The sequence below is a fragment of the Taudactylus pleione genome, unplaced genomic scaffold (genome assembly GCF_031769625.1).
Source record: "Taudactylus pleione unplaced genomic scaffold, aTauple2 ptg000386l, whole genome shotgun sequence".
Classification (NCBI taxonomy): domain Eukaryota; kingdom Metazoa; phylum Chordata; class Amphibia; order Anura; family Myobatrachidae; genus Taudactylus; species Taudactylus pleione.
Window position 1 is genome coordinate 14,309,571 of NW_028284787.1, and position 17,813 is coordinate 14,327,383.

The following is a 17,813-nucleotide window of genomic DNA, read 5'->3' on the forward strand; positions in this document are numbered from 1 at the left end:
ATGGCCGTTCAGCCCGCTGAGTCCGATGGGGACCCGAAGTGACGCGAGTGGACCAACCGAGCTTGCATGTCAGATGCCGGAAGTAGTATTTCGGCTGTCTGATCGCAACAGTATAACAATATCACTTATTAGCAACTTACGGTACATCAGCATAATGATTTGTGGCTAAGCAACATCAAGTAAATATTAGTAAAGTATCTTACTAACATATAAGTGGTTACATGGGCATTTTATAATGTATACCACAATTTGCTTTCACAAGTGAGACAATAATTGATTTTAAATAATTTCTTGGATTTTGGACCCACAAAATGTTCACCAGTGAGCAAAAATCTGCAGATAATAAACCCTGTGCAACAGAACACTCCATTCTTTAAAGATAACCATGTTTTTGGTATTTTGGTACCAATGTCGGACCGTGTGATAATGTCTTTAATGTTGTTACTTCATCTGTAGCTGAATAGTGGTGGATTTCTAAAACATTGAGACAAAAATGGGTCTGTTTGCACTATATGTCAGTGGCGTAACATTGCACTTTTGATTAGTTGTGAACTGATGGAAAAACAGTGTTAAAGACAAGTCTCTCATATTTCGCACATTCAGCTGTTTTACTGCTGTCAAGTAAGGTTGTTCAATCAAGTTGCATGCATTTATCAGTTGCCTCCTTGATTTCGTTTGAATCATAACCACGATTAATGAATTTTTTGTCCATTTCACTTAAAGCATCCGATTATTGGTTTCTGTCTAAAGTTATACAAACCACTTGAAGAAATTGTGAATAAGGTGAACCCCTTTTTAGAGGTGAGGGATGGAAACTGTCCGCTTCTAAAAGGGTGTTTTTATCCATTTTCTTAGCGAAGACAGATGTCTCTAATATACCAGTAGAGACATCAATGTTGATATCTAAATAACTAATTATCTGGGAACTGAAATTCATGGCAAATTTGATAGTACTTTAAATTGAATTAAATTCATCCACAAATCTGAGAAGATTTTGCTCACAACCAGTCCACACCATGAACACATCATCTATATTTCCGGTAAATAAAAAAGAATGTATTCAGCAAAATGAATACATTTGCATACGCCGGGACCATATTCAAACCCATCGCTGTACCCCCTAAGAAGTAGTTTTTATGAAGTATTATGTCAATAAGTAATATGACAAAATCTACTGGTGGACCCTCATAGTGTGGACTGGTGATGATCATCTCTCTAATGGCCTGCATGCCATCCTCATGAGGGATATTGGTGTAGAGATTTACAATATCCATAGTAACCAGTAACACATCATTTGATAATAATACAAATGATTTCAACAGATTCAGAAAATGTGTGGTATCTTGTACATAATATTCAGTGTTCTAAACTAGTGGCTGAAGTAGCAAATCAACGTACTGGGAAAGGGGTTGGCATAAAGAATCTTGTGAATAGATAATACCCCCACCTTTATCATCGGGGCAAATTATTATTTCCTTGTTATTTTTCAAAGTGACATGACATTTTTTGTTTATGAATAGCAGGTACCACATCTCTTTTCACTAAATTAATACATTTATCAATGAATGGACTGTTAACCATCGGATCAAACATAATTTTATGTCGGAATGCTATTCTAGGCTCATTTTTTAATCCCTTACTACCAAAGTAATGTTTTAACTTTAATTGTTGTTGAAATTTATACAGATGCACTTCAAAGTCGAATGGTTTTTGTTTATTTGACAAAATTAAGCCTCTTAGTAGTACCTCCAATTCACATTTAGCTGGTGTATAGTCCGATATATTAAATAGAACTATTTATTTTTGCCCCTGCTCCTGCCTCTGCTGGATCTTTGAATCTCTGCCAATCTCCTGTCCATCATGCTGAAGATCAGTCCGGATGGTTCTGGCTTTGTCTCCTGTCTTCCAGTTGAGCTCCAGTTAATTCCTGCCTGCTATATTGTTGTTCTGCCATTTGTGTCATCTAGGTGGCACAGTTTTGAATATCATCTACCTGCCTTTGAGTCATCCAGGCGGCACGGTCTGCATATCTGTCCCCTGCTGTTCGTGTCACCCAGGCGGCATTGGACAGTGTACGCATTATAGTGTCAGTTGCTTGTGTCAACCCGGCGGCACAGGCCACATTACAGCATCAGCAACTTGTGTCTACCCGGCCGCACAGGCCGCACTACAGCGTCAGCTAGTTGTGTCAACCCAGCAGCACAGGCCGCACTACAGCTTCAGCTGCTTGTGGCAACCTGACGACACAGGCCGCACTACAGTGTCAGCTGCTTGTGTCAACCCGGCGGCACAGGCCGCAGTACAGCGTCAGCTGCTTGTATCAACCTGGCAGAACAGGCCGCACTACAGCATCAGTTAACCGTAAGGATTTTCTAAATTTCAAAGAGAGCTGCAAGCTCTACTTCAGGCTCCGACCTAGGTCCTCGGGTTCTTAAGCCCAACAAGTTGGGATAATTATCTCTTTGTTACAGGGTGACCCGCAAACAAAGAGCCTTTGGTCTTCCCTCAACTAGCCCTGCACTGCTGACAGTCAAAGTATTCTTTTCTACTTTGGGCCTCCTCTACGACGACCCAGACAAAGCGGCAATGACAGAGGCTAGCCTCAGGTCACTGAAAGAGGAAAACAAAGCTGCTGAGGACTACTCTACCGCAGATGGGCAGTCGATTCCGGCTGGAGTGACCCAGCCTTGCGAAGCCAGTGTCAGTGTGGACTGTCTGAGGAGATTAAGGATATCTTAGTCCAGTATCCTGCCCCTAGTTCTGTGGATGACCTCATGAACCTGGTTATTCGTGTCGACTCCGTGAACGCCGAGTGGAGAAGAAATTGCCTTCTCTGCCTCTGCGATCTCTGTTATGGGTATCTCCGTGCGAGTCTGAGGAACCAATGCAACTGGGAGCATTTCGTCTTCCGGCCAAAGAAAAACGGAGAAGACGTTCGTTGGGTCTGTACCTGTACTGCGGGCGTAGAGGACATATGGCTCAGCTTTGCCCACTGAAGTCGGGAAAAGGCAAGGTCTAGATGAGCTAGGGGGATGTACATCTAGGCCTTGCATCCATCTCCCCAGAAAATTCTGTCCTTATTACCTCAGTCATCTCTCTTTCTAATGATCAAGTCTCCGTTCTTGCGTTCATTGATAGCGGAGCTGCGGAGAATTTAATGGACGTAACCTTTTTCCAGACCTTGGGCCTGAAACCTCAGCCCTTATCCACACCTGTGTCGGTTATTGGCCTGGATGGGTCAAGTCTCTCCAAGCTTCCAGTCATCTGCCGGACCCCTTCATTACAATTTGCCGTTGGAGCTCTGCATCGGGAGAAATTGTCATTCCTACTTCTTCATTGTCTGCTGGCCCTGTAGGCACAGCACAGACTGTGAAATGACTGCACGATTACAATGTCGTAATCGTGCAGTCGTTTTTTGGTCTGCTAGTGGATGTGCCCCATAAGACTCGGAATCTGTATACGAAGCGCTACAATGTAGTGGACGCAGCTTTTTTCATTCCAAGTTCCGTTGTGGTTCATATACAAACTCAGATGCACACAGATATACAAGTATTGCATATCAAATTAATCAGCACAGTTTGCTGGTGCATCCTAGTTGCATCACATTTTCGTAGACTAATTTTTGGAGAAACTCACATCAGGCAAGTCACGCTGTGTGGCGAATAGGCTAGATACTGTATATGAGGATACCTCTGTAAACTGTACAACATTACCTCATTCATATGTATGAATGTTATTTTAAAGTCAGCACTTTTGTGATTACTACTAATCCCATTTTTCCATTTTCCCTTATATAGATCATTAAGCACAGTTCGAATACCATTGCATGCTTTATACAGAAATTTCCATAACCTAAACTACTGCTGCTCTTTCAATGCGGAATGGACAGGGGATGAGATTTGCACCAAAAGTAAAAATTGATGTTGAGAAGAGCTGTGTGTCCAACTACACATAATTGAACTTAAAGATAGCAAGCTAAAATAGCAAGTACGCTCAATTTCTTAATTTTTTTTAGTAACTTTGGTCGGATCACATTTCCGATTACAATTATGGGAAATGCGATCTGATTACTACAAATAAGTGATTCTTAGGGGTTGGAGTAGAATTTTACGAATTCTACTCCAATTGCCCTTTAGTAACTGTAGGTGAAACAAAATAATTTGAAAAGGGTGTGAAAACACCCTTTTTCACTTTATTTTAGTAAAAATAATGTCAATAAATAGAGCCCTTAGAGAGTCAGTTACAGATGTGTGCAGATACATCTCACCTCTGTGCGCTACAAGTCACATTAAGCATAACATGTGCATGCCATGCGACTCGGTAGCGCAGTGAGTCTTTCAGTGTGACTTTTTACCTTCAAATTCATCTTATTTTCAAAGCAATGTGAATAGGACGCACAAGAAGCTTCTGCTGGCATGGTTAAACACTGCCAGTCAGCTGTGGAGCTGCCTTATCCCTTACCTTATTATATGGAATCCCCATCCCCTGGGGCACTGAGCAATGACCTAGGTAGCATGCACAGAAATCATTCCCTGCTGTGTGTACTATGTAAGTGTGCTCACCTCTCTGCAGGCGGTGTACCATTGGGCACTGTCACTGTGTGCAGGTTGCTTCTGTCCTCTCACCTACTCCTATCCCCTCAGCAGCAGCGCTGGGGCCTCCTGCTCTCCCGCTTTCTCCCTTCCACCAGCTTCCACTTCCTCCTCCTCTGCCCTGGGCGAATATGATCTTAGTGGGGAACAATGTCCCCCTCAGCAACTGACCCAGGGCCTCCTCGCATTGCTGCTGGAATAGATGCTGCTAGAGCTGGGTCGGAGCAGCTCCGCCCAGGGGGCCCCCTGAGTGAGGGTAGCCTGAGGGTACTCACCCCCTGTGCCCCCTTTTTCCCACTCTGAATTTGGTATATATAGACAGGATCATTATCATGTGTTTCATTATTATACATATGTTACCTTATTCTGCATTCTCAGGATTGGTATTAATCAGAATTGGTATGAAATACCGACAGCTGAATAGCCGACGGTTCTCATGCCGACGCCAGTGTCCGAAGGAAGGATATCCCGACAGCGGACAGTAAATATTCGAACCCCCCCAACCCTCCATTAGGGGTGCCTAATCCTAACCTCCCCACAGTGGTGCCTAACCCTAAGTCTCCCCCCGGGGGTACCTAACCTAACCCCCCCTTCCCGCACTCTAAATCCAAACCTCCAGGGGAGTGCCTAACCCTAACCTTCCCCCGATGGTGCCTAACCCTATCCCCCCCTTTCCCCTAACCTAACCCTAACCCTCCGCGGGGGCTGCCAAACCCTATGCCGGCCCGGGATTCCGACTGCTGGCATTCTGGGTGGCGGTAATTTATATCCTTATTAATCTGGTACATTATCATAACTGCAGTATCAATATTATTTGATACATATATTTATAAAGGAACCTAGGTCATGCACTCTATAATGGTTAGTGAAGACTCTGTGATAGCTTAACAGATAACAATTTTCCTGCTGTGTAGTCTGTTGCACCCAAATTCCAGGCTGGGCTTTCCCTGACATGGTTGCAGTGGTTTAAATAGGGGGGGTTGGCCAGGGCTCATACGGGTCCGCACTACACAGTAAACAAACATACCGCCGCCAGCACCAGGTAGTACACTCGTACTACCTGGTGGCGGTGTGTTTGTTTTACCAGCCAATGAGAGTCAGACAGACTCTCATTGGCTGCTGCACCCACGGCCAGAGCCAGACTGGAGCTCACTCATGAGCTCCACCTTCCGGCTCCTGCAATGGGTGATGGAAGAAACATCATGGCATCTCTCCCATAGTGCCGAGTGGGAGAAAAGGAGTAGCGGACAGCGGCGGATGCAGGAGCGGGGATTCGGGTATAAGTATTGTGTTTTGTTTTGTGTGTGTCTTTGATATATGTAAGGGGCACTGTATAGGAGGGACTACTACTGGGGGCATTGTATGAGGGGCACTACTGGGGGCATTGCATAGGGGGGACCACTACTGGGGGCACTGCATAAGTCGCATTGCATAGGGAGGACCAATAATGGGGGCACTGTATAAAGGGCACTACTGGGGGGCACTGCATAGAGGGGACCACTACTGGGAGTACTGTATAAGGGGCACTGCATAGGAGGACCACTACTGTGGGCACTGCATAAGGGGACCACTACTGGGAGCACTGTATATATGGGATACTACTGGGGGCACTGTATAAAGGTCACTACTGGGGGCACTGTATAAGTGGCCCTGCAAAGGGGGACCACTACTGGGGGAACTGTATAAGTGTCACTGCATAGGGGGGACCACTACTGGGGGCACTGCATAATGGGCACTATTGGGGGCACTGTGTAAGGGGCACTACTGGTGTCACTGCATAGGAGGACCACTACGGGAGGCACTGTATAAGGGGCACTACTGGGGGCACTGCATAGGGGTACCACTACTGGGAGTACTACATAGAGGGGAACACTACTGGGGGCATTGTATAAGGAGCACTACTGGGGGCATTGTATAAGGGGCACTACTGGGGGCATTGTGTAAGAGGCACTACTGGGGGCACTGCATAAGGGGCACTACTGGGGGCACTGTATAAGGGGCACTGCTACTGGGGCATTGCATAAGGGGTACTATTACAGTGGGCATTTCAAGAGGGGCACTACTGGGGGCATTAAGGTGCATATGGAATGGAAAGGAATGTTTCCAAAGTGACGAGAAACGATGGTGTGTCATATTGACATGCCCCCATTTTCAGTGGCCATGCCCCTTGTGGCATGTGGCCACGTCCACTTTTTCAGGCACATACTTGAGGGTGCACGATTATTTTACTTGTCCTGGACTCCAAATACTCTAGTTACGCCACTGCATGATTGTGTAAGGACTCTGCTGGCTGTCAATACCAGCTCAAAGGCATTTCCTGTTCAAGCGCTGGTGATGCAGTGTCGTGGTGCACAGAGATCCGTTGTGAGTCTGGGGAGGATGGTGAAGGTCGCAGCTGTAGCATCTGAGAGCTCAGGCCGGAGGCCGGGGTCTGGATTTAGTCTGGCTGTGTCTCCATGTGGCCGGCATTCCTGCATGTCTGAGGCTGTGGGTGGTCACCCACAGCTTAGCAAGTGGCCAGGAGGCTGTCTATAAAAAAAAATAGGGATGCCCTGATTCAGAGCGAGCACTCTCAAAGAGCGTCCGGCTCTGAATCAGGCCTCTTGTTCCAAACAGACTGATGAAGGTGACTAAGAGACTGCAGAAACAGGTTTGAAAGAATTAGCTCTGGGATTATGGATAGTAACACACATGAAAGGGAGACTGAGGAAGAAGTATGACCGGAATCTTTGTAGGCAAATTCTGAAAGCAGCAAATTCTCAACCCAATACTGTAGTTGTGGCACTTAGAGACTTAACACCGGAGGTACTGCGTCAAGGACTGATTGACATGCTCAGTCTGTCAGTTTGACTGTGGATGATGACCAGAGGAAAGACTGAGATTGGTCACAAGGGCGAACAGAAGGATTTCCAAAAATGAGCAAAAACTGAGTTCCTCAATCAGAGACGATGTCCTGTGGTAAACCGTGAAGGCAAAATATGTGTTGGATAAACAGGGTGGCTAATTCCTTGGCAGTGGGGAGCTTAGTTAAAGGGATGAAATGTGCCATCTTACTGAATCAATCCACCACTGTCCATATGAAGCTACACTGTGATTAAAAAGGGAGGTCAATCACAAAGTCCATGACTATGTGGGTCCAGTTTCGAAGGCACCTGAAGGGGAAGAAGATGTCTAGCAGAAGCTTCACGGGGAACCTTTTTCCTAACACAGATGTCATATGCCTGAATGAAGTCTCGGACATCTTGAGTCACAGACGACCACCAAACCAATCAAGGTGATAACACAAGAGTCTTTAGGACCCCTGGATGAACCCCTGCTGGAATGGAAGTCCACAATGACTGCTCTGCCAAATTTTCTGCCAGACCAGCATGAATATGAACAGTAGGAATAATTGGATCATTGGAATTAACAGGCTGCTGTACTGGAAGAAAGCTTTGTAAAAACGCATCTGCTTTGATGTTCTTGGTTCCCGGTCTAAAATAAATGACATAGTTAAAGTAGTTGAAGAATAGCGCTCAGCGAGCTTGTCGTGATCACAGTTTTTTTCGCAGCCTCAGTGTATGATAATTTCTTGTGGTCGGTATAGATGGCAATTTGGTGCTTAGCCCCCTCTAGCCAATGCCTCCTATCCTTAAATTCCCACTTGATAGCCAGCAGCTCTCGACTGCCAACATCATAGTTCTTCTCAGCTGGAGAGAACATTCAAGAGAAGTTGGCCGCTTATGCTGTTACAATCACTAGTAAGTCACCGTGTAAGTCCTCTAGAGTCACACTGGCAAGGTCTTCTGCCAATAACAGCCCCTTTTCTGTCCGGGAACGGCTACAGTCCTGGCTTTCCTCACCTGATGGCAGTCCTGCTAGACATGGTCTTCAATGTTGGTCTGCAGAGTGATTTCATGTATCACACAGATTCCAGATTATTTGGAATCTGCACATGTGCCTGACCCGTAACTGCACATGTGCAGAATGGGTCTGCAATCCAGCATGCAGTCCTGCAGCAGACTGTGAGTGATTGACAGTCTGCTGCCATTTCTGGCCGGGAAGCAGGCGGCGACTTGTGTCGCTGCCATTGGGGGGGAAGTGGAGAGGCCAGGATTTCCATTGGCTGATAGAGATTTCCTGCCCTCTTTTATCATTCGCAGCAGCCGACTTGCATTACTCCATGTTCACTCAGCCGGACGAAGAGATTAAAGATGATCCGATGCTGCATCCTTGGATGCAGATCATATCAGTAATGCATGCAGGAGGTGTAACGCCCCCTGCTGCATTACCTTATTACAGCTATCTAAGCTGCTAACATGTTAGCATATCCGTCCACAGCTAAATCGCCCCCTCTGTTCTGCAGTGAATTTGGAAGCTATACCAATTTCTGTTCTGTAAGTCAGCCTGCTCTTGATATACCTCATTCCAAACTACAGTATATGAGAATACACCTGCATGCACTGTCATTTGCTCCTACCTTACATAGATATCTAGGTTAAAGGCGAAGACCATTAAAAAAAATATAGGCTGCAGGTGTACTTCAGGGTCAAGTATTCAACCTGGGCAATGCTAGCTATCCCAGCTAGTATATATATTATATATATGCAGGCATCGGCGACTTTTCAGCGAGCCTGTCTGATGTTTTAAAGGGGCAATCCTTTAAAAGGCAAAACCAAATTGGTTTTGCCTTTTAAATTAGTGCCCCTTTAAAACATCAGGCAGGTTAGCTGGAAACTTGCTGGTGCCTGCATCCCACAGGCTATATAATTTAATATATTAAAATTATAATATTAAATTATTTTATCTAATAAAATGTGAGTTTTCACCTTGTGTTTGCCAGCGGTACTGTTCCTCCGTTGAACTGAAAAGAAAAAGAAAGTAGAAGAAATTATATTCAAAATAAAAACTATAGTTTTTATCAACAATATAGAAGACTTTTATCAATGTTGAATTAAGTTATACAATCAAAATGTAGCTATTCCTAAACCTACACTATAGCAAAATATTTGAATGTGTTTAATAAAAATTCATTGTCTTGTCTCTTAATACAGTATGTTGTACATGTTATATCTTGAAATATTTATTTTTAAATAGTTAAATGCTATTTCTGAAATGATCTACTACTGCATGTAATGTCATAAATCAAAAAGCCTTCAATTGAAATATTCTGGAGATGATTTAATATTAAGGCAAATTTAGCTACTTTGTGCAAAATGTTCAAATTAAAAACTATTTTGTGCATTTATATTTTACAACCTGGTTTAAACATATCAATGAAATTATAAGTTAATGCATGTATTATACTTGTAAACGTATTTGTTTATGTACCCTGTGAAAGGCATGTTAGTGATTAAATGGATGTACTTCCAATCTTCCATTACATTATAAGGAGAGATGTACTGCAAGTCACCTACAAAATTGCTAATTAGGTTCTGGTGAAATTATGCTCTCTGGGTACTTCATTACAGGATGTAGTTATTAAACTGCCTGCTGCTGGTCTAAATGCCGACGTTTCAAGCCCGATGTGGGTCCTAAGATAGGCGTCTAAATACTAGTGCCTATCTTAATCCTGACGCCGGAATCCTAACAGAAGCCATGCCGAATGAGATAAGTCCGGGGAGTCTTAGGAGTTAGCCACAGGGTTGGGGGTTAAGTTTAGGCTCCCCCGGGGGGACTTAGGGTTAGGCACTCCCTGGGGATGGTTAGGGTTAGGCTAGGGAAAGGGGGGGTTAGGGTTAGGTACCACAGGGAGGAGGTTAGGGTTAGGCACCCCCCTGGGCGGGTTAGGTTTAGGCACCACCAAGGGAGGGTTAGGGTTGGGGGAGGGGAGGGATAGGATACTTACCAGCCGGCGTCGAGATCTCCTCCTGTCGGGCTTCCACTGTCGCTGAAAAGCCTCCGATATTCAATCCCATTCCCTTCATTATAAATGGTTCCCTAATATATATAAATCGCTAGTATTAATCTTTGTAAAGCTGGGTACACATCAGATGACCAGCAAACATTGTGAAGGTTGTCCAGATTCCCTTGAACTCCCAGACAAACTATATAGTGCACACATACCATGCAAACTAACAAACGACGAAACGATATATTGTGCATCATTCGGGAGTTCAATATACTCAGATACAATGGCCCCCATTTATCACTGAAGCATAACCCCTTTAGAACTCGCTAAAGGGGTTATGCCACGCTTTCTGGATTTAACAAACAGCAGTAATCTAAGATTATCGCAGTTTGTCAAGGATCGCTTTTGTCATCTTTTATATGGTGAGAGTGACGTGCTCCCCATTCCCGGCAATAGAGACCTGGTGCTGCCTTTCTGGTACTGCCGGGTCCCCGGGTCATGTACATGCACAGACGTACCATTGTGCATGCGCATAACACAGGAGCCCCGTCACTGGCAGCATTAGGCTGCCAGCAGCCCAGCGGAGGAAAAATTGCACTGGTGTTTACCATCGTTGATAAATGGGGGCCATTGTTGCTTTTTAAACACCTGACGACCATTTTAAAGATTTCTGACCAAATTTAAATAGGGGGCAGGTCAAAAAAACATATCTAAAACCTGCCTACTCTCCCAGAAGTTGCGGGAGTCTCTTGAATTTGGGGGCATTCCCCCGCACCCCGGAAAGAGTAGGCACCCTCTCGCATCTTGCCCACCTCCAAGTGAAGTGGGCACTATGGGAAAGAAATCCCGCGAATCGTGGGTAAACAGTGAAGGGGCAGCGCCAATATGACGTGTTTCTAAGACAATTATGTCATATTGGCCCCGTCCCTGATCGATTAACCTTGGATTCAGGGCATTTCACGTGAGGCTTATTGATGTGTAGTGCCAGGCTCTGCCCCCATCCAAGTCAGCTGCGTCTCTTGGCTTCTCCCGAAGGAGAAACTCAAAATGTAGGCAAGTATGACATATCATTCATTATTCGGTAGAGCATACACACGGCATGATATGAACAAAATCGATAACGAGATTGTCAGATTGAGCTGCATGTAGGGGCGACTTGAAGATACGATGGACAACGCCGTGGGAGCCTGCATTGTGCGTACACACTTGATGATATGAACGCTTTGTTGTTCCATCGGAATCGGGCAAATCGTTCAAACTATTGTCTGATAAATCTATTATTAAGCTATCCATATAAGTCTCCATTTTGTAACAAGATGGATGATCTGTGCTTGTAGAGTTATTCATAAGTGTTAATTGCAAATTCAGCTGTAGTAACCTTCCTAGTTTAGGGAAGATTGGAATGTATTGGAGATAACATTGTATGTCTGTTCCCATGCTCACCTCCCTTCCTCCCTAACAATTCTCTCCCTCATGTATAGATAATAATGTAATGAATACTAACAATGACTGCTGTGTTGGGATGTAGTGTGAAAATACTCAAATGTTGCTAATGTGAGAACACTGTGCTTTATATTATTGTATGACACGTAAATATAGACAGAAGAATCTTGAAACACAAGATGGCTGGCTGTGTTGATTCGGTCTCCTGAGTACTCAGTATTGCAAAGGTCTGACACACAATAATGAGCTTTGGCTGGTGACTACCCACAGAAGATTAATTACAATCTATCACTTGGAGGTTCCCATACCGAGATGTCCTGTGCTGATCCATGGGCGGACACGTCCGGAGTGACCGGCACAGTGGATTCTAATTTTAATCCCGGGATGAGTGGTATTCTGCTCAAATTAAACTGCACTGTTTTGGGGAACTCCCGTGTCTGCCTAGGGATTCAGGTATGGATATCTATGTGTCTCAGACTCTTGTTTTTGTTGTTTTGTTTTAGGTTTTGGGTTTTGTTTTATGAAATTACATGTCTAATGAATCTTTAAAAATGTATACAGATTATAATCTTTTTAGATTTACATGTGAGAAATGCAAATGTGTTATTGTGTTTAACAGTCTAATAATTTGTTTCCCTGATTAGCATAAGTATTGTCCCTTGATACATCTTGTGATCTTTATACTTCCAGAGTGAATAGACATAGAAGTACCTTTTGTTTGTTGGTAGATTGCCATATTAATGAAGATTATCTCCAGACTAGAGTAGAAGAAGTGTTGGATTTGTTTATAACAACTTTGCCAATCAATCTATATCCCAAAGGTGCAGTCATAGTGTGCCCAGAACTACTAAGGCGACCCACTTTAGTAACAGAAGGTATACGGTTTGGTGAAACCCGCAAAATAGGGTTTGGTGAAATGCGCAAAATAGGGTTTGGTGAATCCCACAAAATAGGGTTTGGTGAAACCTACAGAATAAGGGTTTGGTGAAACCCACAGAATAAGGGATTGGTGAAACCACAGAATAGGGTTTTGGTAAACCCACAGAAATGGGTAATGTGGACAGCAAACATCTGTCCAACTGTCAGACCTCCATGGATATTATACGTACAGTATTAGGTCCTGGGGTGACAGAAGGAATGGAAATGGCACACTTGATCCGACTAAATTACAACAGATATGTAAGTTGCATGGCTCCTGCATAAAGAGTAACAAACTTGAAGGCAAACTTCTGAATTGGATAAAAGTGGTAAAACAGATCTTGTTAAAAAGTCACAAGAAAGGGAATAAGAAATTAATTGTATTTACTTTAAGGATTATTTTGAAGAAACATCTCTAAGGTCAGTAGGTCCAAATTGTTCAGTAAAGAACTAATATGCCCTGATATAGACTGTCAAGCATGTGATGATTTGAAATTGTGGAGAGTGCTAAATTGTTTATTATTTTAAATGTAAAAATAAACTATAAATGACAATTAGTGAGCTTAAGAAGTAGTTAACGTGGAAAAATGCATAAATCAATGTGTATGTTCAATGACATCTAAGTGTTATGTTAATGACATATTCCAATATTTGAAGGTGTGACATAATTGTTCTTGTCTTAGTTAACCTTTTATATGCCTAATTTACATTATATCATTGCAAATGCTAAAACAAGCAATTTTGTTTTGTGAGTAATCTACCTCTCAATATAACCAGTCATAAAGTCCAACAATATATTGTATCCATCTGGGGCTGCTAAAAATGTTATTCAGTTCACATCTCATCAGAACATTTGACCTCCTCAGTAGTCCTGGCCACTGGCCTGGATGGTCAAATGCAGTATTTACAACAGATAAATCCATTGCAAATTACTGTAAATAATGGTGTAACATTGGAGACACAGTTTCTAGTCTGAAATGACTGCCCACTTAGGGTCTCATTCAGACCCGGTCACAACCGGGTCGATGGGTAGCCCTGTGCACGCGCAGCGGCCGCACTGTGCGTGAAACTCTCTCGCTCCGGAGCTCGCTACAAAAGGGGCAGCTGTCGATGTTGATCGACAGCTCGCCCCATTTTGTAGGTGGGCCGGGGGGGTGGTTTCCAAAATGGAGGTGTTCCTTAAGGAACGCCTACCGTTTTGTGGGTGGCTGCACTGACATCATCAGTGATGTCAGTGGGGAGCTTCCTGCTCCATCAGAGCAGAAAGCTCCCTGGGGCTTGCGGTTCTCGAGACCCAACCTTAGGTCTCGTCGCAAGCCCCGATGGTCGTGATGGTGATCATCATCGTGATCATCAACCTGGTCGGTCATTAAACTGTGGGTGGTAACCCACAGCTTAACTAACGACCAGGAGGCCACACTTCAAAAATGAAGTGGCCACCCTCATTCAGAAAGAGCGATCGCTTTTTGCGACCGCTTCTGAATGAGGGCCTTAATCTTTTAGAGGCAGATTTATGGTCAGCATTAAATGCTACAATAACATACAAAGATGGGGAAGTGACTTTAGCTTCCAAACCAAGTCCTCTTAGAAGAATATCCGTTGATACAACACATAAACAGATCTCATTAATGTTGTTATACTGAAAGTCTATACTAAAATGAGATGTTTGCTAAAATCACTACTATGTTATGGGCACAGGATAAAATAGATATAAGGCTATTGCCCATTTAAATTACACTTTAAGCTAACATGTGTGGCCAGTTAAACAATACCCTTTAAGATCAGATCATGTAACCAAATAGGTAGATGGTTACATGAAAGCAGGGGTATTTAGGGAATGTCGTTCCAGTTAAAACTCGCATTTGTTCCTTATTAAACAGAAAGACTCAAATGCAGATAAATCATGAATCATCCTAAGTGAGTGCGATCTAAAAGAGATTAATAAAGGGATACAGGTTTAATACATGGATTGTACCTAATCTGCACACCTTGTTGAATGGCATACCACTCCTCCTAACAAAAGAAGCAGTATGTTTAGACTAAACTGCCACAAGCGGGTGCTATAAATCCTAATGTTAAAAGGATTGGCTGTTTGCCAGTGCAATCAGATCGTTATAAGTTATGTAGACTGTTGAAGTCAGATAATAGGATATGATTGCTTGCAATTATTATCTGACAATCTAGTCGTCTATGGTCTGATGATGAAGTGCTTGGACGCTACTCTGCGTCAGCGCAATTCCAATGTACACAAATGCGTACATATATATATCATTCAAGGTTTAGTCAAGTGTGTGAGAAACAGGTTCCAGGTGTATGTGTGTGAGTGTTTGCATATATATTGAGAAGCTCCGCATACAGATACAATATGTCTGTGGCAATGGAAGTGTAACACAGAGACTGATATGCTCTTAGGAAATGTTCTGAATGCAGAGTTAAAAGCCATTGTCAGAAACCTGCATATCTATAGCAATTGTCAATGCTACTGTGGTTTAGGGGAACTGATATTTGCACTTCAGGCAGGCAGAAGAAAGCCTTTGTTGAGCTTTGTGACTCCAACACACATCTGCTCGCCTCCTCTGAGCAGAATAACCTTTTTATAAATGACACCTTGGAATTTGGTCCAGGCAAGCTTAATGTCAAATATGCAAGAAAAGGATAAAAGTTGGCGAGATATATATATATATATCCATTACACATATCTGATGCACATAACACACACAAACATATATGCATACACATAGACACTCACATGCATACTCACATTACACCGATGCACATATGCGAACGCATATGTATAAAAAGGTTCCTTCACATTAAACGTAATATTAGAGGTTTTAGTAGCATATAGTTATGTTGTGAAATGTTTGTACAGTATATGGTATTTAAAATATAGAACATAGTAGACAAGTCATTTTTGGTACCATTCTAAATCCCTGTTTATTTGTAGATCTCTGGTTCTATCGGCAAGGAAATCGCAGCATGCGTTCGCAAGATATGAATTGTAGGTTAGAATGTATCTCTGTATGTAGTGTTTTTTATTAGCTCTTCGGCGGGAAAACCATACAAAGAAACATCTGAAGATCTGCGATATACCCCCAGTGATACCATATGAACTAACCAATGAACGGAGTGACCTGAAGCAAGAACCAATGAGCATCTGTTATTCTGTGCCTTTGTTGTCTATGAAACCTGTACCAAATATAGGCTTGTGAGCTGAGGCAGTAGTCAGTCATTTCTCCATATCCTTTGGTGATGGTGACCGCAGATTCAGGATTGAAATACTGCATACTGGACCAGTGCACACGCGTATGTATTGGTTTGTACCTTTGTATTTACTTGCTTTTTGCGCTAATTGTGTTAGATCAAAGCGTGTAACTTTCTTTTTATTTCAATAATATAACTTTTTGTGCTTTGGAACCACAATTGGATTGGAAAGCAATTATTTCTTATGCGAGTTGTAGCGCTAACTAGCGACATTTTCGGTATATAGATTTAGAGGTATCAATAAGACGATCTACGGTTATATGTTATTTCAAAACAGGATTAGTTATATGAAACAATAGTGTTACTGAATATTCTGCACAAGTAAAACAAAATTATAAAGTATATAAAGATAAATTGCAATCCATACAGACAAAAATTTATTTTATTTTTTAGGACATCGTATATCAAACTAAGTTAAGAACTTACAAAAAAAAGACAGTGCTTATTTGCATATTGTAAGGAATAGATACTTTATGTAAATAAATTGTAACTTTTGTATAATGCAAACAAGGCATTAACATATGAATAAATTGAAGTTTATTATGTTGTAAAACAAGATATTATTAATGCCTCAGCATTGGTTTTACCTGATTATAGTAAGCCGTTCATACTGTTTAGTCATGAGTCTAAAGGTGCCCACACACATAGCAAATTTTTTCACGATCTGGCCAATTCCGACACATTGGAACGACAGATCGGGTAAAAAATGCTAAATCGTGAGTCCTCACTCACGATCACGATGTGATGTGCGCCCACGCTGGTGGCACAATGCATCTTCAGATCTGCCGTGGAGTACGGCAGATCTGACAATCTAGGAAACAATGCACTGTAAAAAAGTCTGGCTGCAGGAGATCGTATGCAGATTGGACAGCATATCGTGTGCTGATCGTGTGCTGATCGTGTGCTGAGCTGTCGGGGAGAATTTCAAGGGAAATCGGACACATCGTCGGATCGTAAGTATATCGGTATGTGTGTGGGCACCTTAACTCACATGCTCAGGAGGTCCTAAAACCATCACATGGAAACTCTTGTCACCTAGACACTGGTAAGTGCTGACATAGTGTTAGGACACCCCTTAACCCCCTATAGTATCACATGAAGTTATAAAATCCTTAGTAAAGTTTAAAGAAAGCATTTATCTATTGTTAAGCTAACGAAATACGAAGTAGCTTTGTTGTACAAGTAATGTCACACTTAAAGGTACAATGTTGAAACCCTGCGTCACTACTCCCGCAGGTTTCAAAGATGGGAGAATAGTAATATACAAGTAAATTGGGATAGTGTCAAGGATGACACTGAAAATATACAAACTTTTTATTTTCCTGATCATGATTGTGTTGAACTAATGAAGCAGGAATCATTGTCCTTATTTAACATTTCCGATGTTCCTTTTGTAGATAAAGTTCCATACACAATATGTTGGTTACGTCTGAGCACTGTTTATCCCGTAGTGGTAAATATGAGGATACACTTGAGAGATTACACCCAAAGCTGAAGACAATAGACTGGTAGACCAGGCCACACGTGCTGCTGCCATAAGTCACTACTCCCAAGGGCAACCCACTTATGAGGTAGATCCCGCCCCCAAGATTGACTTAAGTACCCTCGCAAAGCTCCAGGTACAAGCTCCAGAGGCTGAGAAAAGCAAAGCTAGGAGCTAAAGACAAATGGTGAGTTGGGGGAAGGTCAACGTTTATGCCTACCAAATAATGTTCATGTCTGGCCCAGATAATATATGGTGAGGTTCACTTGGGGAAGGATACAAT

At 42.8% G+C, this 17,813-nt stretch overlaps 1 protein-coding gene across 7 annotated transcripts in view; it reads right to left on the reverse strand.

Annotated features, from left to right (window-relative positions):
- CTNND2 (catenin delta 2) overlaps positions 1–17,813 on the reverse strand; it is a 708,944-nt gene that overhangs the window by 490,738 nt on the left and 200,393 nt on the right. For all 7 annotated transcript variants that reach the window (XM_088445725.1, XM_088445723.1, XM_088445721.1 and 4 more), the window contains exon 4: positions 9,401–9,435. In XM_088445725.1, the coding sequence (XP_088301851.1) occupies positions 9,401–9,435 (35 nt within the window). The remainder of the gene's footprint in view (positions 1–9,400; positions 9,436–17,813) is intronic.